At 44.4% G+C, this 18,817-nt stretch overlaps 1 protein-coding gene across 3 annotated transcripts in view; it reads left to right on the forward strand.

Moving 5' to 3' along the window:
• The first annotated feature begins 261 nt into the window (after window positions 1–261).
• Window positions 262–18,817, forward strand: part of LOC137547054 (tapasin-related protein-like) — a 57,474-nt gene continuing 38,918 nt past the window's right edge. For 2 of the 3 annotated variants that reach the window (XM_068270215.1, XM_068270214.1), the window contains exons 1-4: window positions 262–346; window positions 3,938–4,102; window positions 12,503–12,748; window positions 16,141–16,482. In XM_068270215.1, the coding sequence (XP_068126316.1) occupies window positions 295–346; window positions 3,938–4,102; window positions 12,503–12,748; window positions 16,141–16,482 (805 nt within the window). In that variant the 5' untranslated portion in view covers window positions 262–294. Of the gene's footprint in view, window positions 347–444; window positions 484–3,937; window positions 4,103–12,502; window positions 12,749–16,140; window positions 16,483–18,817 lie in introns of those variants that run through there. The other variant, XM_068270216.1, reaches the window with a different exon arrangement.

Consider the following 18,817-nt stretch of genomic DNA (forward strand, 5'->3'; position numbering starts at 1 on the left):
GATAAGTACCGGACCTAAATATATTCAGGTACAGCAATCAATGGAAAGCTTAGGGTTAATAATACTACATTATCAGCTAGTGAAAGTGCTTATACACACAAACAGTACGATAGGATATATTTCTAGCTGGAGAAGGGCTGAGCATTATACTTAATGAATGCCCTCTTTGGTAGTCATGGGGTTAATGTTCCACAGCATGTGACACGCCCATTCATATCTAGTTTCTTTATTGAAAAACGAAAGTAAAAGTAGTTAAGCCAGCACAGGAATAAAACAGCTCATGAAGACATTGCAATGGACTCCAGGCTAGCTTTCCCTATCGCAGTGTGTGTGCTTCTCATACTGGGTAAGTGGCTGCCGGGTCACAGTACCTGCATCTCCCATGGTTACTAACAGACTGTCAGCTGATCACAGATCCACTGCTGCTCATATGGGATCTATGCAGTGATTTAAAGGAGAACTACAGTGACAGAATATAAACAGGTCTTTCTTCTAAACAGGGGCGTAACTAGGAGCCACCGGGCCCACTCTGACATCCCCCACCGGGTGCCCACTCAGGCACTCTTTGGAGGGCTTGAGGGGTCGCAACATGAAGGGAAAGCCATGGCCACACATCGGCGGGTTTATGTTTATCTGCCGCTGCCTGCCGCCTGCAACCACACTTATTGAAGCTAGATGGGAGAGCCTGAGGTAAGAGTGGGGGGGACCGCCCCCCTTCCTGCCCCCCTGCCCGCCGATGTGTGGTCATGGCTTTCCCCTCATGCTGTGACCCCTCCAGCCCCCTAAAATGGCCCTGAGCGGGCCCCAGGGGTGCAGGGGCTGCAGCCCCAATTGTTACGCCCCTGCTTCTAAAGCAGACTATTTACCTGGCTATCATGGGGATTTTCTGCTTTTAAATGCCAATTGTAGACATCCTGGTAGGCATTTGGTGTCTGTGGCATAGCAGTAGGGGGATGCAAAGCTTGTGGCTGCACCAGGTCCCCTGGACCAGAGGGGTGGTGCGCCGACAAAATAGCCTACCCGTCAAATCTTCCTACATTCAGTGAAAAACACGGACGCAGGAGGGGGAGGGGATAGTAAAGTCTATAGGAAGTAGGTTAGTTTGATGATGTATGTTATTTCATTGGAGCAGGGTCCCTCCTTCAACTCCTGTATTAGCTCTTCAGTGGTGCCATGCTGGTAATGATCACCTCTATATTTGCTTTGAGTGGATATCTTAAATAAACTGTTCCCCTCCCCTGCTTACACCTCTCTAATGCTGGGTACACACCCTCCGTTTTTTCGGCAGATAGATGGTTTGTTAGATAAATTCCGATATTATTTCCTATCGTTTTTCTGGTCGGTTTCTCATAGAAGTGAATGGAAATTGATAAGAAAAGATAAGAGAATCGAGCAGAGAATCGACCGGACAGAAAATCGACCAAAAAACGCATACTGTGTACCTAGCATAATGGTGGCCACTAATAATCTAATCTTTTTTGTGCAACTACCACATCTATGTAGTAGAAGGATAAAGTGAATGAATATATTGAATGTATGTTTTAGCGCCATGGAATTAGAGTTGGGCCGAACGGTTCGCCGGCGAACGTGGTTCGCGCGAACTTAGGTGGTTCGCGTGCGGGTGTCGCACGCGAACGTTTTGCGGCAAAAGTTCGCAAAAAATCGGTTCGCCCCATAATGCACCTGAGGGTCAACTTTGACCCTCTACATCACAGTCAGCAGGCCCAGTGTAGCCAATTAGGCTACACTAGCCCCTGGAGCCCCACCCCCCCTTATATAAGGCAGGCAGCGGGCGGCCGTTATGGCCACTCGTGTGCCTGCATTAGTGAGAGTAGGGCGAGCTGCTGCAGTCTCTCATAGGGAAAGATTAGTTAGGCTTAACTTCTTCCTGGCTGCATACCTGTTCTGTTCAGTGAGCCCTCAGCCCACTGCATACCTGTACTGTGATCCTGCCACAGCATACCTGTTCAGTGATCCTGCCAGTGCATACCTGTTCATTGATCCTGCCACTGCATACCTGTTCAGTGATCCTGCCAGTGCATACCTGTTCATTGATCCTGCCACTGCATACCTGTTCAGTGATCCTGCCAGTGCATACCTGTTCATTGATCCTGCCACTGCATACCTGTTCAGTGATCCTGCCAGTGCATACCTGTTCATTGATCCTGCCACTGCATACCTGTTCATTGATCCTGCCACTGCATACCTGTTCATTGATCCTGCCACTGCATACCTGTTCAGTGATCCTGCCAGTGCATACCTGTTCATTGATCCTGCCACTGCATACCTGTTCAGTGATCCTGCCACTGCGTACCTGTTCAGTGATCCTGCCACTGCATACCTGTTCATTGATCCTGCCACTGCATACCTGTTCAGTGAACCCGCCACTGCATACCTGTTCTGTTCAGTGAACAGTTTGGTGTGTCAGTGTGAAGCAGTACCTTAATTACACTACCTGATTGATGTATACACATGCAAGATGTTTTAAAGCACTTTAGGCCTGTCATTTAGCATTCAATGTGATTTCTGCCCTTAAAACGCTGCTTTGCGTCAAATCCAGATTTTTCCCGGGGACTTTTGGCATCTATCCCACTCCGCCATGCCCCCCTCCAGGTGTTAGACCCCTTGAAACATCTTTTCCATCACTTTTGTGGCCAGCATAATTTTTTTTTTTTTTCAAAGTTCGCATCCCCATTGAAGTCTATTGCGGTTCGCGAACTTTAACGCGAACCGAACCTTCCACGAAAGTTCGCGAACCCGGTTCGCGAACCTAAAATCGGAGGTTCGGCCCAACTCTACATGGAATATGTTGGTGCTTTAGAAATCAACAATAAGAAGAAGATGGATACTTTAGGCTGTCCCTTATGTCACATAGAAATGGTAAGATAGAACAAAAAAAAGATTGGGTCATTAGTGGGCACCTTAACACTGGCACTGTGGCACTGTGGCTGTCTGTGGCAGGTTTTGGTGCTTCATAACAATTCTGACAATTTGTTGAAATAATTATAAACCATATTTAAACAAACCTGCTTCAGTATTTTTAGCTAATTAATGTATGACATTTTTTTTAATTGTTTAAAGTGAACCTGAGCCGAGCTCAGGTTCAAAATCTAACACACACTTACAGAGGGAATCTTCCATTGTAATAAGTCCCACCGTTGCTGAGTGCAGCCCCCCGTTGCTGAGCACGAGGCCCCCCACATGGGGGCCGCGCGGTTCCTCTTCCTGGTTGAAGGGCACAAAATGTCCGCGCAAGCCTGCCTGCAAAAGCACAGTAGCATAGAGCTCGCAGCTCAGTGCTACTGCGTATGCGCAGCAGGGCTCAGTCGGCCATAGCGCGCACTTCAACCAGGAAGATGAGCTGTGCGGCCCCGATGTGATTAGCGATAATGCATTGTCCCTAATCTTCCAGGGGGACCACGTAGTGAGGGAAGCCTCATTTGGATCCTGAGGCTTTCCTCTCTTAACCATTTCAGCCGCCTGGACGTGATGCTCACATCCAGGCGGCTGCTCTGCTGCGGTGCCGCGTTTTGGCACGCTCCCCCGCGTGATCGTGCGTGCGCCCCCGTGCTGTTCGCCGGTAGCCCTGTGATCAGTCACCGATCCGTGTCACCAGCAGAAAAACCGAAGCGCTCTTACTAGAGGCTTCAGTGTTTTTGCCAATAAAATTTTCCGCATCCTCCTTGTGCTTCCGGTTAGCGAGAAGCACAAGGAGAAAAAAAAAACTCAAGGTAAAACTACATCTACATCTTTTTTACATTACAATTTACACATATAATAACATTAAAAATTAACGTTTTATTTCCCACACCAAAATATTACCCAAATAAAACATTTTATGGAAAAAAAAAATTACGGTTAAGAAAAACAAAAAAAACATAAATAGTTACCTAAGACACTTGGAGTCAGAGAGAATACATGCATTATTTTATTTCAGGAAGCAGAGGCACTGCAGTGGGGTCATGGATGAAGCTCCATTGTCTGTATGAGCAGATCAAGGATGGCCAGTGGGTAAACAACCCTTCCTGGATGATGCTAAAAAGCCAGCCGGACGCCGACACAGAGCCTGCCGATGTACAAGGTGTCACTTTCATTTTCAATGGTGAGAAGATATATTACAAACACAGAGCTGTTGCACCTCATTCACTGATTACAAAAAATGTGTGTTTGCTGATAATGGAAACTACATAGTGGTTTTATTAATGCTATATTTTAGTAAAGCCATTTGCTATATTTTAGTAAAGCCATTTTGATAATGATTTGATTGTCCAGGATATTTATTGTAGAAGGAAACTACATAGAAGAAGGAATGCTTACAGAAGACACCTGGGCCCATATGCAATTCACTTTTTCTCCTGAGTTTTCTCCTAGGTGATATTTTCAAAATTGTCAATAAAATGCCTTTTTAACTACCGGCAAGAAGATGAAGATGAAAAATGATCTCCTAGGAGAAAACTCAGGAGAAAAGGTTAATTGCATATGGGCCCTGGATCCAGTTCACCTTTTCTCCTAGGTGATATTTTGAACATTATAAATAAAATGCCTTTTAAGCCACCAGCAAAGAAGAAAATACTTTTGATAGTGCCTTTTCCCGTACTTTATGGTAGTATTTCAATTACAGGGTGCAAAAGTCATTTTAAACAGAAGATAAAAAGTATCTCCTAGGAAAACAAGTGAATGGGATCAGGCCCCTGGTGACATAGGCTTACAATCCTACCTAACAGAATCCCTGGACTGGTATCTGTGTCCAGGGCCCAAATGCCTTTTTCTCCTGAGTTTTCTCCCTGGTGATATTTTCATACTTTGTCATAAAATGCCTTTTGGGCGACCAGTAAGCAAGAAAATACTCAAAATAAATTTGATAATACTTTTTCAACAACTTTTGGGTACTTTTCTATTGTAAAGTGCAAAAAAAAAATTAGCTTATAGAGAAGATGAAACGTATCTCCTAGGAGACAACTCAGGTAAATAAGTTCATTGCATATGGGCCCAGGGGCCATATGCAATTATCTTTTTCTCTGGAGTTTTCTTCTAGGAGACAATTTTTAATCTTGTATTTAAAATAACCTTTTAGCACTTTGCAACAGAAAAAGTACCAAAACGACGGTGGAAAAGTACTATCAAAATATCACCTAGGAGAAAAAGTGAATTGCATATGGGCCCAGGGGCCATATGCAATTCGAGGAGATAAGAAGCTGAAAACATGCAAGCTTCTTATTTCCTCACATCGCTCAGGATTTACCGGCAAATTCAATTGCCAGTTTCACCTGAGCGATGTCCTTGCGTGAAGGAGCATAACTCAGGCGAATACTAGGTATTCGCCGAGCGATGCTCCTGTGTGGCCAGCGATGTGGAGCGAGGCATTTGTGCCATGGAGCTGTCCTTCAGCACCTCAACACCGCTGCCTCGCTCCCCGGAAGATGCCCGCGCTTCGTCGCAAGAGCCAGCGCATTGTCGCAAGGCTCTTACCCGCCGCCCATCGCCTCCTGCCGCTCGTCGCTACCGCTACTTCAGAAGATACATACCTGCATCGTTCCTTCTCGCCGCATGTCCCACGCTGCTCCTCCGCTCATCTCTGTGACTGTTATTGTTCTCAGAGCCCGGCAAAGCATCTTTGAGTCTCCCGCCGGGGCTCCCCATTCCTCCACTAGGTGGCCCAATGAGAATCATCCTGATTCTAATTGGATCAATGAAATTTAGGATGATTCTCATTGCTGGGCTCCGAGACAGTCACAGAGATGAGCGGAGGAGCGGCGTGGGACATGCGGCGAGACGGGAACGATGGAGGTATATTTTTGTGTTACATTTTAAATAGGTAAGGAGTCAAAACTGACTCCTTTGCCTATTTAAATCCCTGGCACCTGGGGTTTCCTTAGTAAAGGAGGCTCCCAGATGCCAAAAACAGCCCGCTGAAAGCAGCGATAGGTCTTTGCGCCTGCTCAGAGCAGGTGAAAAGTTAGCACCTATGTTTGGCGGGAAGCATCGCTTCCTGGGGGGCGCAAAATGCAATTGCATAGGGGGAAAGGAACTTGCTGGGCGATTATATCGCCCAAGCGAGTTCTTTTCCGCCCTGGGGGGTGTTAAAAGCAATTGCATTAGGTGACCTTGCTGACGCCTAATTTAAGAACTCGCCAGCACTTAGCGCTGGCGAGTTTGGTAATTGCATAGGGCCCCAGGTGTGTGCGTGTGCCGCCGTACTGTGCATGCACTGGGCTGTGGCAGTGTGCATGCGCAGTATGGTAGAAATATAGTTGGCAGCGGGAGGCACAACCTAGCACCCATTAATGTAACAGGCCTATTGGCTAGTTACTGTGTAACATGCTTCTAAGAAATGAATTTACTCCGCTTGGATTAGTGACATCTCTTCAGTGCTGGAGACTCAAATCAGCTAACTGCAGTGACAGTGTTTTGACTTCATTGGCATAAAAACATTTCAGTACACCTCAGCGCGTACATTTAATAATGGCATCTGTTAATTTGCGTGCAAGCTGTTGTTGATGGTTTAAATATTGGTAATGCAAACTTATTCATTTTCTACTATTAGCTTCTGTTACCTATACCTTACTTACATATAACTCCTCACTTCACCTAACACTAACCTCTGCCATACCTGTGCCTAACACTATACTGTACTCGGTTATCAATGTGCCACAGCCAATCCGGAATTCAGCTATATAATAGCTGGGGTGAGGGGCCAATTGTAACTCCACGTATGATAGCTGGAGTCCGGCTATATAACTGCCAGACCCCGGTGCCTGGCCCTGCTTTGCTTCCCCTTGATTTGTTGAATCAGGGCCTATAGTCCTTAAAGGGACACTAAGATGAATATCTGTAAAATGTAAAATACATATGTATAGAGATTCTAATGGATTTCTCTTTTTTCAAAAGCACCCTCTGAATGGGAGTGTCACTTTCCAATCGCCAGAATACTGGTACAAGGGCAGTGGGTTCAGCTGCCACCTTTGTATAAGCCCTCGCCAGGGAGGGAGTGCTTTTGAAAAGCATTCAGGGAAACTTGAAACTAGACCAAAGCCTGATAGTAAGAAGTTCAAAGCCGTCACATTATAATACTAACTATTAGTAACAGCTACATAGGAAGTAGTGTAGTGGGGGTGTCTCAGCACCTTGCAAGGAAAAAATATAGGAGACAAATACGGGAGCCCAAAAGTGTAGTATGTTAGTATGCAATTGAAAAAAGGAATTTCAATAAATTACTACTCACAAAAGGAGGTTGCAAGGGCAACCAACCGTAGGAAGCAGGTGGAGACCATAAACCCGACTCCACTCTGGGTAGTCCCAGCTGGGACCTGGATGTGGTCACTCTTCTTGAAAAAGTAGGGACAGGTGTCCACTGTGGGGCACCCACAGGTGGTCTGTCACCACCCCTCAAACACAGATTGTTTAGGGGTATAGCTATACACAATTGCAGGTAAAGAGGCGCCCTGGTTGAAATAAAAGCATCTAAAAACAGCTTAAAATCGATGAAATAATATGAGGTGGCTTACCTCAATAACGAAATCCTTGTATATGACAAAAGATTTTGATTTAGCACAGGCAACGCGTTTCACGGGTCCAAGCCCCCTTCATCAGGCCAATAAAAGTGCCTACAATAGTGAAAGAGCTTCTCAGTATAACTGTATCGACAGCGTTATAGGTTAATACAATGAATACTTATGCATTATACATTTATATCCTAATAGTATACATACCATTATGGTTAAATGAAAAACGATCTAATGATTCGATAGATCCATCAATCAGAAAAACGATTTTTCAAAAAAGTAAATATAACCTAATTTAAGGATCTGGACTGCTGATCTAAAATGGGAGATGGTAAATATGCAAATGCAGTGTTCAGCTGCATTTGAAGGTGTGTATATAATGTTCAAAAAGGATCAACAGTCCATGGGCCTGATTCACAAAGGCGCGCAAACTGTCCAGCACGGGTGCGCAAAAAAGCCAGCACGCGAAGCGCTGCCCGCGACAAAAGCCCACGACCGCACGAATCGCGGCACCTCGCGCGCGCAAAAGCCCGCGAACGGCGCCCCACGCGCCAACCGCCCAGCACACCAACGCCAAACAGCCTGCACAGCCCCGCGAACCAAGCACACATGCCCAAAATCTCCATATGCTGGAGGAGGTTTTTCAAAAAAGTAGAGTGAACAAGCCCTTAAAGAGACTCCGTAACAAAAATTGCATCCTGTTTTTTATCATCCTACAAGTTCCAAAAGCTATTCTAAGGTGTTCTGGCTTACTGCAGCAGGTTCTACTATCACCATCTCTGTAATAAATCAACTTCTCTCTCTCTTGTCAGACTTGTCAGCCTGTGTCTGGAAGACTGCCAAGTTCTTCAGTGTTGTGGTTCTGTGATGCATCTCCCCCCTCCAGGCCCCTCTCTGCACACTGCCTGTGTATTATTTAGATTAGAGCAGCTTCTCTCTTCTCTCTTATCTTTTACAAGCTGTATAAATCCTCCTCTGAGCTGGCTGGGCTTTCACATACTGAGGAATTACATACAGGCAGAGCTGTCTGCACTCTGCAGGAAGAAACAGCCTGACACTTCAGTGGAAGATAGCTGCAGGGGGAAAGAAACACACAAATGATCTCTTGAGATTCAAAAGGAAGGGTGTATACAGCCTGCTTGTGTAAGAATGTATTTTCTATGTGTGGACATACTGTACATCAACCTACTTCCTGTTTTGGTGGCCATTTTGTTTGTTTATAAACAAACTTTTTAAAACTGTTTTTAACCACTTTTAATGCGGCAAGGAGCGGCGAAATTGTGACAGAGGGTAATAGGAGATGTCCCCTAACGCACTGGTATGTTTACTTTTGTGCGATTTTAACAATACAGATTCTCTTTAAGGTCTTAATATTTTACAAAGTTGATGTAATTAAAACTATATATTGCAAATGATACACTGTGAATGCAAAAGTATATCTATCCAAATTAAAAAGAAGCTTTAAAATAGTAACGTAATGCAAACGTGAGATTAAAAAAAAAAATACAGATGTAGAGAGGAATCAAATTATTTCTCACCAGAATTGGTTTTGATGTAATATTACATCATATCCACCAGATGGCAACATAACACCACATATGCATTTATCTTGCTGAGCCATATCTTGGTATGCAGACATCTGCTGAAATACTGAAGTATTTTAATTACAGTACCTTACACAAGTACATTTTTGTAAATATTTTGTTATATATTTTCATGGGACAACACTGAAGATACTACACTTGAACAGCAGCACGTTGGCATAGTGGTTAGCCCTCTTGCCTTGCAGCGCTGGGTCCCCGGTTCATATCCCAGCCAGTTCAACATCTGCAAGGAGTTTGTATGTTCTCCCTGTGTGGGTTTCCTCCGGGTACTCTGGTTTCCTCCTACACCCCAAAAACATACAGATAAGTTAATTGGCTTCCCCCTGAAATTGGCCCTAGACTACAACACATACACTACATGATACAATAAACATAGAACAAATGACTATGGTAGGGACTAGATTGTGAGCTCCTCTGAGGGACAGTTAGTGACAGGACAATATATATACTATGTACAGCGCTGCGGAAGATGTCGGCGCTATATAAATACTAAATAATAATAATAATAGAACAAATGTAATGTAGTCAGTGTACAGCTTGTATAACAGTGTAAATTTGCTGTGCAGTAGCATGAAGCCACTCATGCATGGAGCATACAAAGCCATGCACAAGTAGCTACTGTGCAGGCACAGACCATACTTGCATCTGCACAGTGTGGCGAGCGGAGGCCAGCCACAAGCAATATTCAATACTAAAGTTGAATATACTTTGATGGTCCCAGATCAGGATTGGAGGGGTGTAGGAGATCGTAGAAGCTGCGAGACAATGCAGAAGCTTCCGGCTACTGAGGTAAGTTTCCACCTTGGAGGGACATGTTTCAGCTATTCAATATCTCAAACACCACACCAAATGTTAGCACCTTACAGCAAAAGTAATTAACCCTTTGGACACTCTGTATAGATATCATCTGGCGCAGATCATTGTAGACGCCAGTATACAAAATGTTACAGTCTATCCACAGATCTTTAGTAGTTTTGTTTTTTTTAATGGTGTCTGATGTTTTTATATGAGCGTACAATAAAAATGTTAATTTTGCTTCTCTTTTGGATAGTAAATACTTGTTTTTAAATATCCTATTCAACATTTTCTAATTTGTGTAAGTCAATGAAACCCCTACTCCGACCCTGGCCTATTCTAGACATATGATGTCTAGTTCTGATGCCAGCAACACATTTTGGCTACATGGTTCAAGATTGTAATTTCGGGTCTACAATGTTATTTACCATTTCTGCCACTGTATAGTTTGTCTGCCTCCAACTTCACCCTGTCTTAGAGGTATCCAAGCAGCTTTCTTTTTCTGCAGTGTGTCCTACCTTCTAATAGCTGTAGGAGCTGCCATCCCCCTTCCCTCTTCCCTTATTTATCCAGGGGGAGGTGTGAAGGTAATCAAGTGACACTCTCTTATGCCCCGTTCACACTTGCATTCTGGGATGCAAACGGACCGGATCCGGACCGGTTCCAATCCGGATCTGGATCGGAACCGAACGGTTCCAATCCGGATCCGGTACGTTTGCATCAAGCATGGATCAAGCTGCCATCCGGATCCGTTTGGTAAAAATAGATAAATAAACTATTAAAATTGTTGGGGTGTGGGAGGTCAGCAGAAGGTGCACCTGTACAATCAGGTCCTCCGCTGTTTAGGGCCTCACCTCCACGTCCGACATACTGCCAACAGCTCCAGCACTAAAGTCACTGCTGCTCCATTTCAGAAATGCTGGGCCCATGTGTCCCCATCCAAAATGGCCGCTATATTACGCATAGGAATTGGAGTAGAACGTCCGGTTTTGATAGCCAGTGTGTTCTGTGCTTTCCGTTCCCCATTGGTTTCTATTTCCGGATGGTGCAGTCAGGCTCCGGTCCGGGTGCGTGGGCCGGATGATCCGGACCCAAAAAATAGAGCATGTTGGAAAAGTGTCCGGATCCGATCCGGCTCCGTTCTGTACGGAACGGACGCGTGTGAACGTCCGCATAGACTTTGCATTGCTATGCGGAACGTACGTTCCGTTTGTACAGTATACGGTCCGGTTCCGATCAGGCAAATCTGGACAGCGAACGCTAATGTGAACCGGGCCTTAACCTTTTGAAGTACATTGTCCTTTTGTTTGCTCATTGCTACTGCTAATTACTGCAATCCATATCTGCATGTTTTTGCCTCCTTCTGTGGACTGCAAAGGTAAATAATAAACATTTACATATATAAAGAAGAGGTAGAATAGATTTTTTTTTGTAAAAAAAAAAACACATTGTTAATATGCATTTTTTAATGTGCAGCTGAGATGCCCTGGGTGCTAAAAATGGTGCTCAGTTCACTTTAAAGTGAACCTGAGGTGAGAGTGATATGGAAGCTGCCATATTTATTTCCTTTTAAGCAATACTAGTTGCCTGGCAGCTCTGCTAATCCTCTGCCTCTAATACTTTTAACCATAGACCCTGAACAAGCATATGAAGATCAAGCGCTGCCAGGCAACTAGTATTGTTTAAAAGGAAATAAATATGGCAGCCTCTGTATCACTCTCACCTCGGGTTCACTTTAATGCATACTCTATCTAGTATACTGCGGTATTGCACCATTACGGTAAAAGTTGCATTCAGCAATTTTATGGCAACATGCTGCTAAGTAAATGAAAGTCTGTGGAGACTTTCATACTTAATGCGGTGCGGTTCAATGGAAGTACTCAAATCTCTGCAATCCCAGCGCAAAGTCAACAGTGCGTTACAGCATGATTCACACATGGAAGTCTATGGCGAAGCAGTAAGTGTAAACGACAGAGCTCCGTGCGACCGGAATCCCAGTGATGTATTTCCTGTTCAGCAGGAAGTAAATCATTAAGCGGGGGCAGGCATATGCATTTTTCTCTGCCGTATGATCATCGCTTAGAATATGAATCCAGCTATTAGACAAGAGCTTGTTGAATATGCTCTTGTGACCACCTTGCCATCCGTGTACATACCCATCTGTATTGTGTATGAATGAGTACGTGGTGCACATGCACAGTAGAATGAAACCGCTCATGCATGGCTTTTTCCTTTGTGCACAAGCAGCTTAGTTCCACTGGGAATACATGACCCATATTCTTGCATGCACAGTATGGTAGCATCCAGACCATCCACAGGCTTCCCGATCTTCTAACATCAGCCCTCCTAATCAACACCTAACCCTAACCAATACAATTCTTCATCTACACTTCAGTGCCCACATCCAATCCACCACCTGACTGCCAATATCTTCTGAGTACCAGACTGCACAGCCAAAGCTGGCGGTGTAACCGGGTGCCAGTGCTCAGATGAGTGGTCCTATCACCTCCTGCTTCCATCTTGTACACCACACTGTGACGTGAACTTTGTTTCCCTCTCCAATTACTTAACTTTTTCTTCTGTGAACTTTTTTTATTTCAGGTTCTACAATAAATCTGTTGCCTTTATTGGGAGATGATACGGAGAAGCTGCTGTGTAAGATTAAGCCTTATTTCACAGACAATATACAAGTGATGTGGCCTGGGATTCCTCCATCAGACAGCATACAGGATGCTTGGTACATCTCTACAATACAACACACTGATGGCAAATTCCACATGACTGTGTTCTTTGCCAAGCTTACAGAGACACGAGGAGATGTGCAACATGAAACACACCATGTTCAAGGTTAGTGTTTCCTAAGCTTTATAGAGTGTGCAAATAAGTGTGGCAGCTTTTGCTACTTATGCTTGTGTTAGAGTTAACTAGCTATGGATTTGTGTGCTTAGTCTCGGTTGAATATACCCTTGAGAGGATATGTAGCAGGGCCGGCTTTAGGGGGGGGGGGCAAGAGGGGGCAGAGCCCCCTCAAATAGACTTCTTGCCCTCTCAAATATGCTGCTGCTTCCTGGTCCGTGGAACGCAGTCACATCTCCTCTATCTCCGCTGTGCTGTGTGCAGGGGGCGGAGATAGAGACACTCAGTAGCCTGGTCGGGTATCACATGGAGCCAGGCAGGCAGCCAGTGAGAGAGGAGTGAGACACTTTGCTCTCTCACTGGCTGCCCGGCCCCATGTGATCTCAGCCAGCCAGCCACAAGTATCTGTATCTGAAGGAGAGCGATGGGCGCGCTGGGGAGACATGAGAGGAAAAGGCAAGTGATTTATGTCTCCAGTAGAGATGGGAAGTTCGAATCTTTTCAATGATCCGGATGATTCGAATCGGATCATTGAAAAGATCCGGATCTTTGATCCGAATCTCAGGTCATTTTACTACCGAAGCATTCGGGGGTGAAATGACTAGCAGGACAGGAGAAGGGGAGGGAGGTGGACACACAGAGAAGGGCAGAAGATGTACAGAGGGCAGGGAGTGGACAGAGAAGGGAGGAGGAAACAGCAGAGAGCAGAAATGTTTGTTTGCACAAATACCCACATGCTGCAATCATATGATTTACATATATTTCACCTCTATGTTCATCTGTACACTTTGAATGTAAAGTAGCACAGTGAAAGAAAGCATTCCCAGAAGTGAAGTGCAGCTGTTTAGAGCGAGTGCAGGAGGATCATATTGCGCTGCAATCACAGTGCCTGCAAAGTTACTGAGCTGTGCTGAGCTGAGCCAAAAGCTTCCAATGTGTTCACTGTGCACAACTACGAACAGACAGCCTGTAATGAGCAGCACATTTCAGCCAGTATGTGTGCTCTACACATATCTGGCAGTGGCACCCATGTCCCCTCTACCTCTCTCCCTGCAAGGCTGCCTCCCCTTCAACAGAGCGATCCATCTCAGCTCTGCTTCCAGGACCCCGCTGCCCGCTGAGGGGGCGTGTTGCTCCTGGCCCTGCCCCTTTTGCAATCCGAATCACTCATTTTGATGATTCGGATGATTCGACTCACAAAAGAGATTCAGATCAAAGATCCGAATCGTTCATGATCCGGACAACACTAGCCTGCATTTTCTTTTATTAACTCTTTCACTGCCTGTCCTAGCTTCTTAAGCTTTGTGTATCCTAATTTAATCATTTGTAGCTGCTGCTGGTCTCCTATTAAGAATGTCTTAAAGTGTACCAGAGATGATTGACAGTGTTGCATACATACCTGGGGCTTCCTCCAGCCCCATGCACACAGATCGCTCTCACGCTGCCGTCTTCCGCTGCCTGCTGCTGCGGTATTGGGTCCCGTTAGTTCTGCCAGTCTACGCAAGAGAAGTGTGCCCTCTACGTATCTCTCCGGTGGTCGCTGGAGAGATACGTAAAGAGCACAGTTCCTCTTGCGCAGACTGGCTGAACTAACGTGACCCAATACCGGAGCTGCAGGCAGCGGAGGACGGCGGCGTGGGAGCGATCTGTGTGCATGGGGCTGAAGGAAGACCTGGGTATGTATAAAACAGTATCAATCATCTCTGGTTTCCTTTAAGGGTGCCATACATCAGCAACTTGGCAGTGTATTTTTGGTGAAATGCTGTCAGATCACATATATTTTTGGGGGATACACTACAGCAGAGCTCAAACTATCCCAGCAGACCTTTAACACCACTGCTAAAGTCATGTATATTTGGCCCCACCCATGACTACGCCCACGGTCTGCTGCATGACCACGCCCATTTTTCGGCGCACCGCGGGGGTTTTTTTTTATGCCCCCTGCAAATTTCTGTCTGCCCCCTTATATGTGCCTGTCTAGAACCGTCCCTGATATGTAGCATGATGAAATACACATTACTTATCCTACTTTATTACTTTCAATCTCAGATTTTCTCTAGCAGGGGCGAATTTAACTACAGGGAAGGAGTGGGGAGAAAATTAATTCAATAGGTCATCTCACCAATATCTAGAGACTCACCAAACATAAAGAGAAGAGGAGGATGCCAAGTGAGAGTCTATTCCTGTATTTATAGTTTTAAGGTGGCCACTAACAGTCCAATTTCTAGTGAAAAATCGTTCGAGTGATCAGAAAATCTGATCGAATTGGTTGTAAATAATCTCAGTTGATGGGCACAATCGATTATGAACGACTATAAAAATAGTCGTCCGATTGGATTTTTGTCAAACCAAAATTTGGATTTTCTTGATTGGTTGTGATAGATAGGAAGCAAAGATTGGTTCGTTGATGGTGTAGTGAAATTTTTTTCTTCCGATCAGTATTTCTGATCGTTCAAATGATTTTTCGCTACAAATTGGACCATTAGTGGCCACCTTAACTCTTCAGATGAGAGAGTAACCAAGCAGCTCTAGGTGACCTAAACCAATAGGAATGTATAGGGGGGATAAAAGAGACCAAAAAGCCCTCCTACTAATAAGCAATGCTTGGTGAAATTTGCCTTCTTAAAACAGAAGGAAATTTGCAATAATACAGCTATAAGTGAACATTTGTGGTGACCCACAATGCACCACTACTGAATATGCAAATTATCCTTTTTCACCCCTGTAAGCAAGGCAAGCATCCAGAACCGCTTGTGTATAGCAAGCCTATAGAATTAAATATTACACAGCCACCCCAACTCCACATGTAGACATCCTGTTTCAGGCTTTTGCTCCTCCTCAGTGCATGGCAGGGATTGATATGGCTGTATGGGATAGGGCTTGGCCCAGTACAACACAGTAACCAAGTAGCTTGGGGTGACCCAAACCACTAGGAATGTATAGGGGGATAAAAGAGACCGAAAAGCCCTCCTACTAATAAGCAATGCTTGGTGAAATTTGCATATTCAGTAGTGGTGCATTGTGGGTAACCACAAATGTTCACTTATAGCTGAATTATTGCAAATTTTCATCTGTTTTAAGAAGGCAAATTTCACCAAGCATCACTCTTCAGATGCTAACTAAAAATAGGGAATTTCAGGAAAATGACGTAGTGGTTGGCACCCTGTTGCCCAAACACTGCCAGGAGATTGTGAATCTAGGTCAATGAAGAGAGATTGTGAATCTAATGCTAGATGTAAGAAGGGTTTGGCCTAGGACAGGCTTACTACAGTATTTCTTTGCATTGGTTTATTTACATAGGTCATGTTTGCTTGACTATCAAAGTAACCTGTTTAGTTAATACACTGATCTCTAACATTAAAAAGCTTTTTTTCTGCCCATAGCCACATTCTTGGTACGCACCCAGACTCCTCATATCTATGCGAGACTGAAAGACAAAGTAGTCCTGGACTCCACGTTTATGGTGGATCACAAAGCTAAAGCATCAGTCACCTGGACTTACCAGGGAAAAGGAAGGAAGAATCTGAAACTTGTGTCTTATGATGAAGCCACCAAGAAGCTGCAGTATCACAGTAATAAGGGGGAGGTGCAGGAGAAGGACATACAGAAGGGAAACGTCTCATTCAGAATGAGCAGCGTGGCACTGGAAAACGAAGGCGTGTTTGCCTGTACTGTAGCCGTGGGGTCCCTCTATGCTGAACAACAGATTCTACTTGATATCAGAGGTATGACATCTTTACTTTTTATTTACTGATTTATGTGCGAAAGGATAATTGAAGACTTAGGTTACTGGTTTAGGACCATTATTAGAATAATTCTACGTATGCAGTTTAGATTCTACAGAGCTGAAACGGTTATTCTTGGTTTTCGGTGTTTACAGGAATCTCCTAGATCCACTAGCCTACACTTGAAGAGGAAATGCAGTGAAAATAACATAATGAATACCATTTTACAATATTAATTTATAAATGATTTAGTAAGTGTTTGCCCAATGAAAAATCTTCCTCACCTGATTTACATTCTGAAATATATCACAGGTGGCGGCATTTTTACTCTTGCTAAGGGCTCTTTCACATCAGAGCTTGCGTTGGAGAACGCTCAAAGCATACGTTTTGTTGTATGCGTTTTTATATGCGTTGCACTGCAGTGAGTGTGCGTTTTTAATCCGTTTTCAATGCGTTAGGGCTCTTTCACATTAGGGCAGATTTTCTGCGTTTCAACGCAACGGGTAAAGTTTCCGTTACCCAAGGTGAAATGAAAGTCCATAGACTTTCATTTTAGCTTTCACATATAACGCAGCCTTTTTGTGCGTTGCGTTACACTGCACCCAGGCGCAGTTTTTTGGCCGACGCTAGCTTTATGCGTTACAATGTTAGTCAATGCAACAGAGGAACAATGTAGAAAGTTGAAAACTAAAAGAAGAAAAATTACCTGCATTTTCCTATGTGCTGTAACGCATATCAAAACGCATACAACAAAACGTATGCTTTGAGCGTTCTCCAAAGCAAGCTCTGATGTGAAAGAGCCCTTGATCTGTGCGGAATATTCCTTACTGAGAGTTCTATGCACAAAGGGAGTTACTTCTTGCTTGGAAGTTGGAAACGGCCGTTATTTCCCACGATGCAACGAGGTTCACAGACAGGAAACTGTCAGGACCATGATAATAACATCACACTGTGGAAGGGGTTTCACAACAATATAAGCCATACAGGCTAGAGAAAACTCAGCTGAGAGGATAGTTGGCCATGATGCTAGCAAGAGTACAGCTCTCCCACTGGATCCCTCAACAACAAGCGACAAATGAGAGCATCCTCTTTTTTTGTGCTCATGTCACATGCACCAGTTATGTGCTGCCTGTTGTCCCCTCCCCAATTTTTGTTTTCCCTGCAATCAGCAGCACTGTTATAATCACCTTTTGCTCCGGCACCAGCAACTCATCAGCAAGAGTTGCAAACACGACTCATCACAGCAAGCAGGAGATATCACACTTTTATCCCGACTATAGATCTGGCTTCACCAGAGCCCTCCTGTTGTTGGGTAGGTATTTGCATCATAGTTCGTTTGTGCTTACTATTTAATATTTTATCAATCATAAACTCATTGGGCTCGATTCACAAAGCGGTGCTATGCTAACCCAGTTAGAGACTTTAGGCGTGATAACCATTGCACCACGCTGGTGAAAAGCCAGTTTAGGCGTGATAAGTTTAGGTGTGATAAGTTTAGGTGTGATAAGTTTAGGCGTGATAAGTTTAGATAAGTGTAGATCGCGCGCAAAGTCCCGCACGCAAAGCAGCGCCATTAAACTCTATGCAAAGTGCACCAGACTTTGCTAGCGCAAAACTTTTGATCAGCTGTGCACTGCGGTGCTAACGCAGTTGGTGCTTAAACTTATCACGCCTAAACTTATCACACCTAAACTTATCATGCCTAAACTTATCACACCTAAACTTATCACACCTAAACTTATCATGCCTAAACTGAGTTTAGGCGTGATAAAGGGCTTTTCACCAGGGTGCTAACTGTTAGCACCGCTTTGTGAATCAGGCCCATTGTCTGTGGTCTAATCGTTAAAACTTACAGTCAGTGTAGCAACTAAAATACATAAAACAGACAGGAAAAACAGATATCCACCTCACCCCATACATACCTCATATATACTCTTTACCACCAACCCTCACACACAAACTCCTCCAGGATCCACCCCTAAGCCAAGCATTAACTAATTGTGCAAATATAATCCGTTGTACTTATGTGACTATGCTGTCCCAAACCTGTTTCCTGGCTAGCCACTTTGCTGCACCAATCACTTCCTTACCCTCCTCAGACCCAAAACGTTCAAATTTCCACAATCCATCCTCAAGTGCAGGTGGTTCAGGGTTCTTGCTATCTTCTTATAATAAGCTTTCTAGCTATGTGTGCGCCTAATTCCACCAGTGACCCCCTCTGCTGACAAACCTCAATTGTATCAGTATCTTGGACCCCAAAAATTGCTAACGTTACATCAAAAACTACATGTAGCAACTTTAATCTGGAGAAGTTTTCCACCTCCTTCCAGAAACC

Source organism: Hyperolius riggenbachi, chromosome 2, assembly GCF_040937935.1.
Source record: "Hyperolius riggenbachi isolate aHypRig1 chromosome 2, aHypRig1.pri, whole genome shotgun sequence".
In the NCBI taxonomy this organism is placed as follows: Eukaryota; Metazoa; Chordata; class Amphibia; order Anura; family Hyperoliidae; genus Hyperolius; species Hyperolius riggenbachi.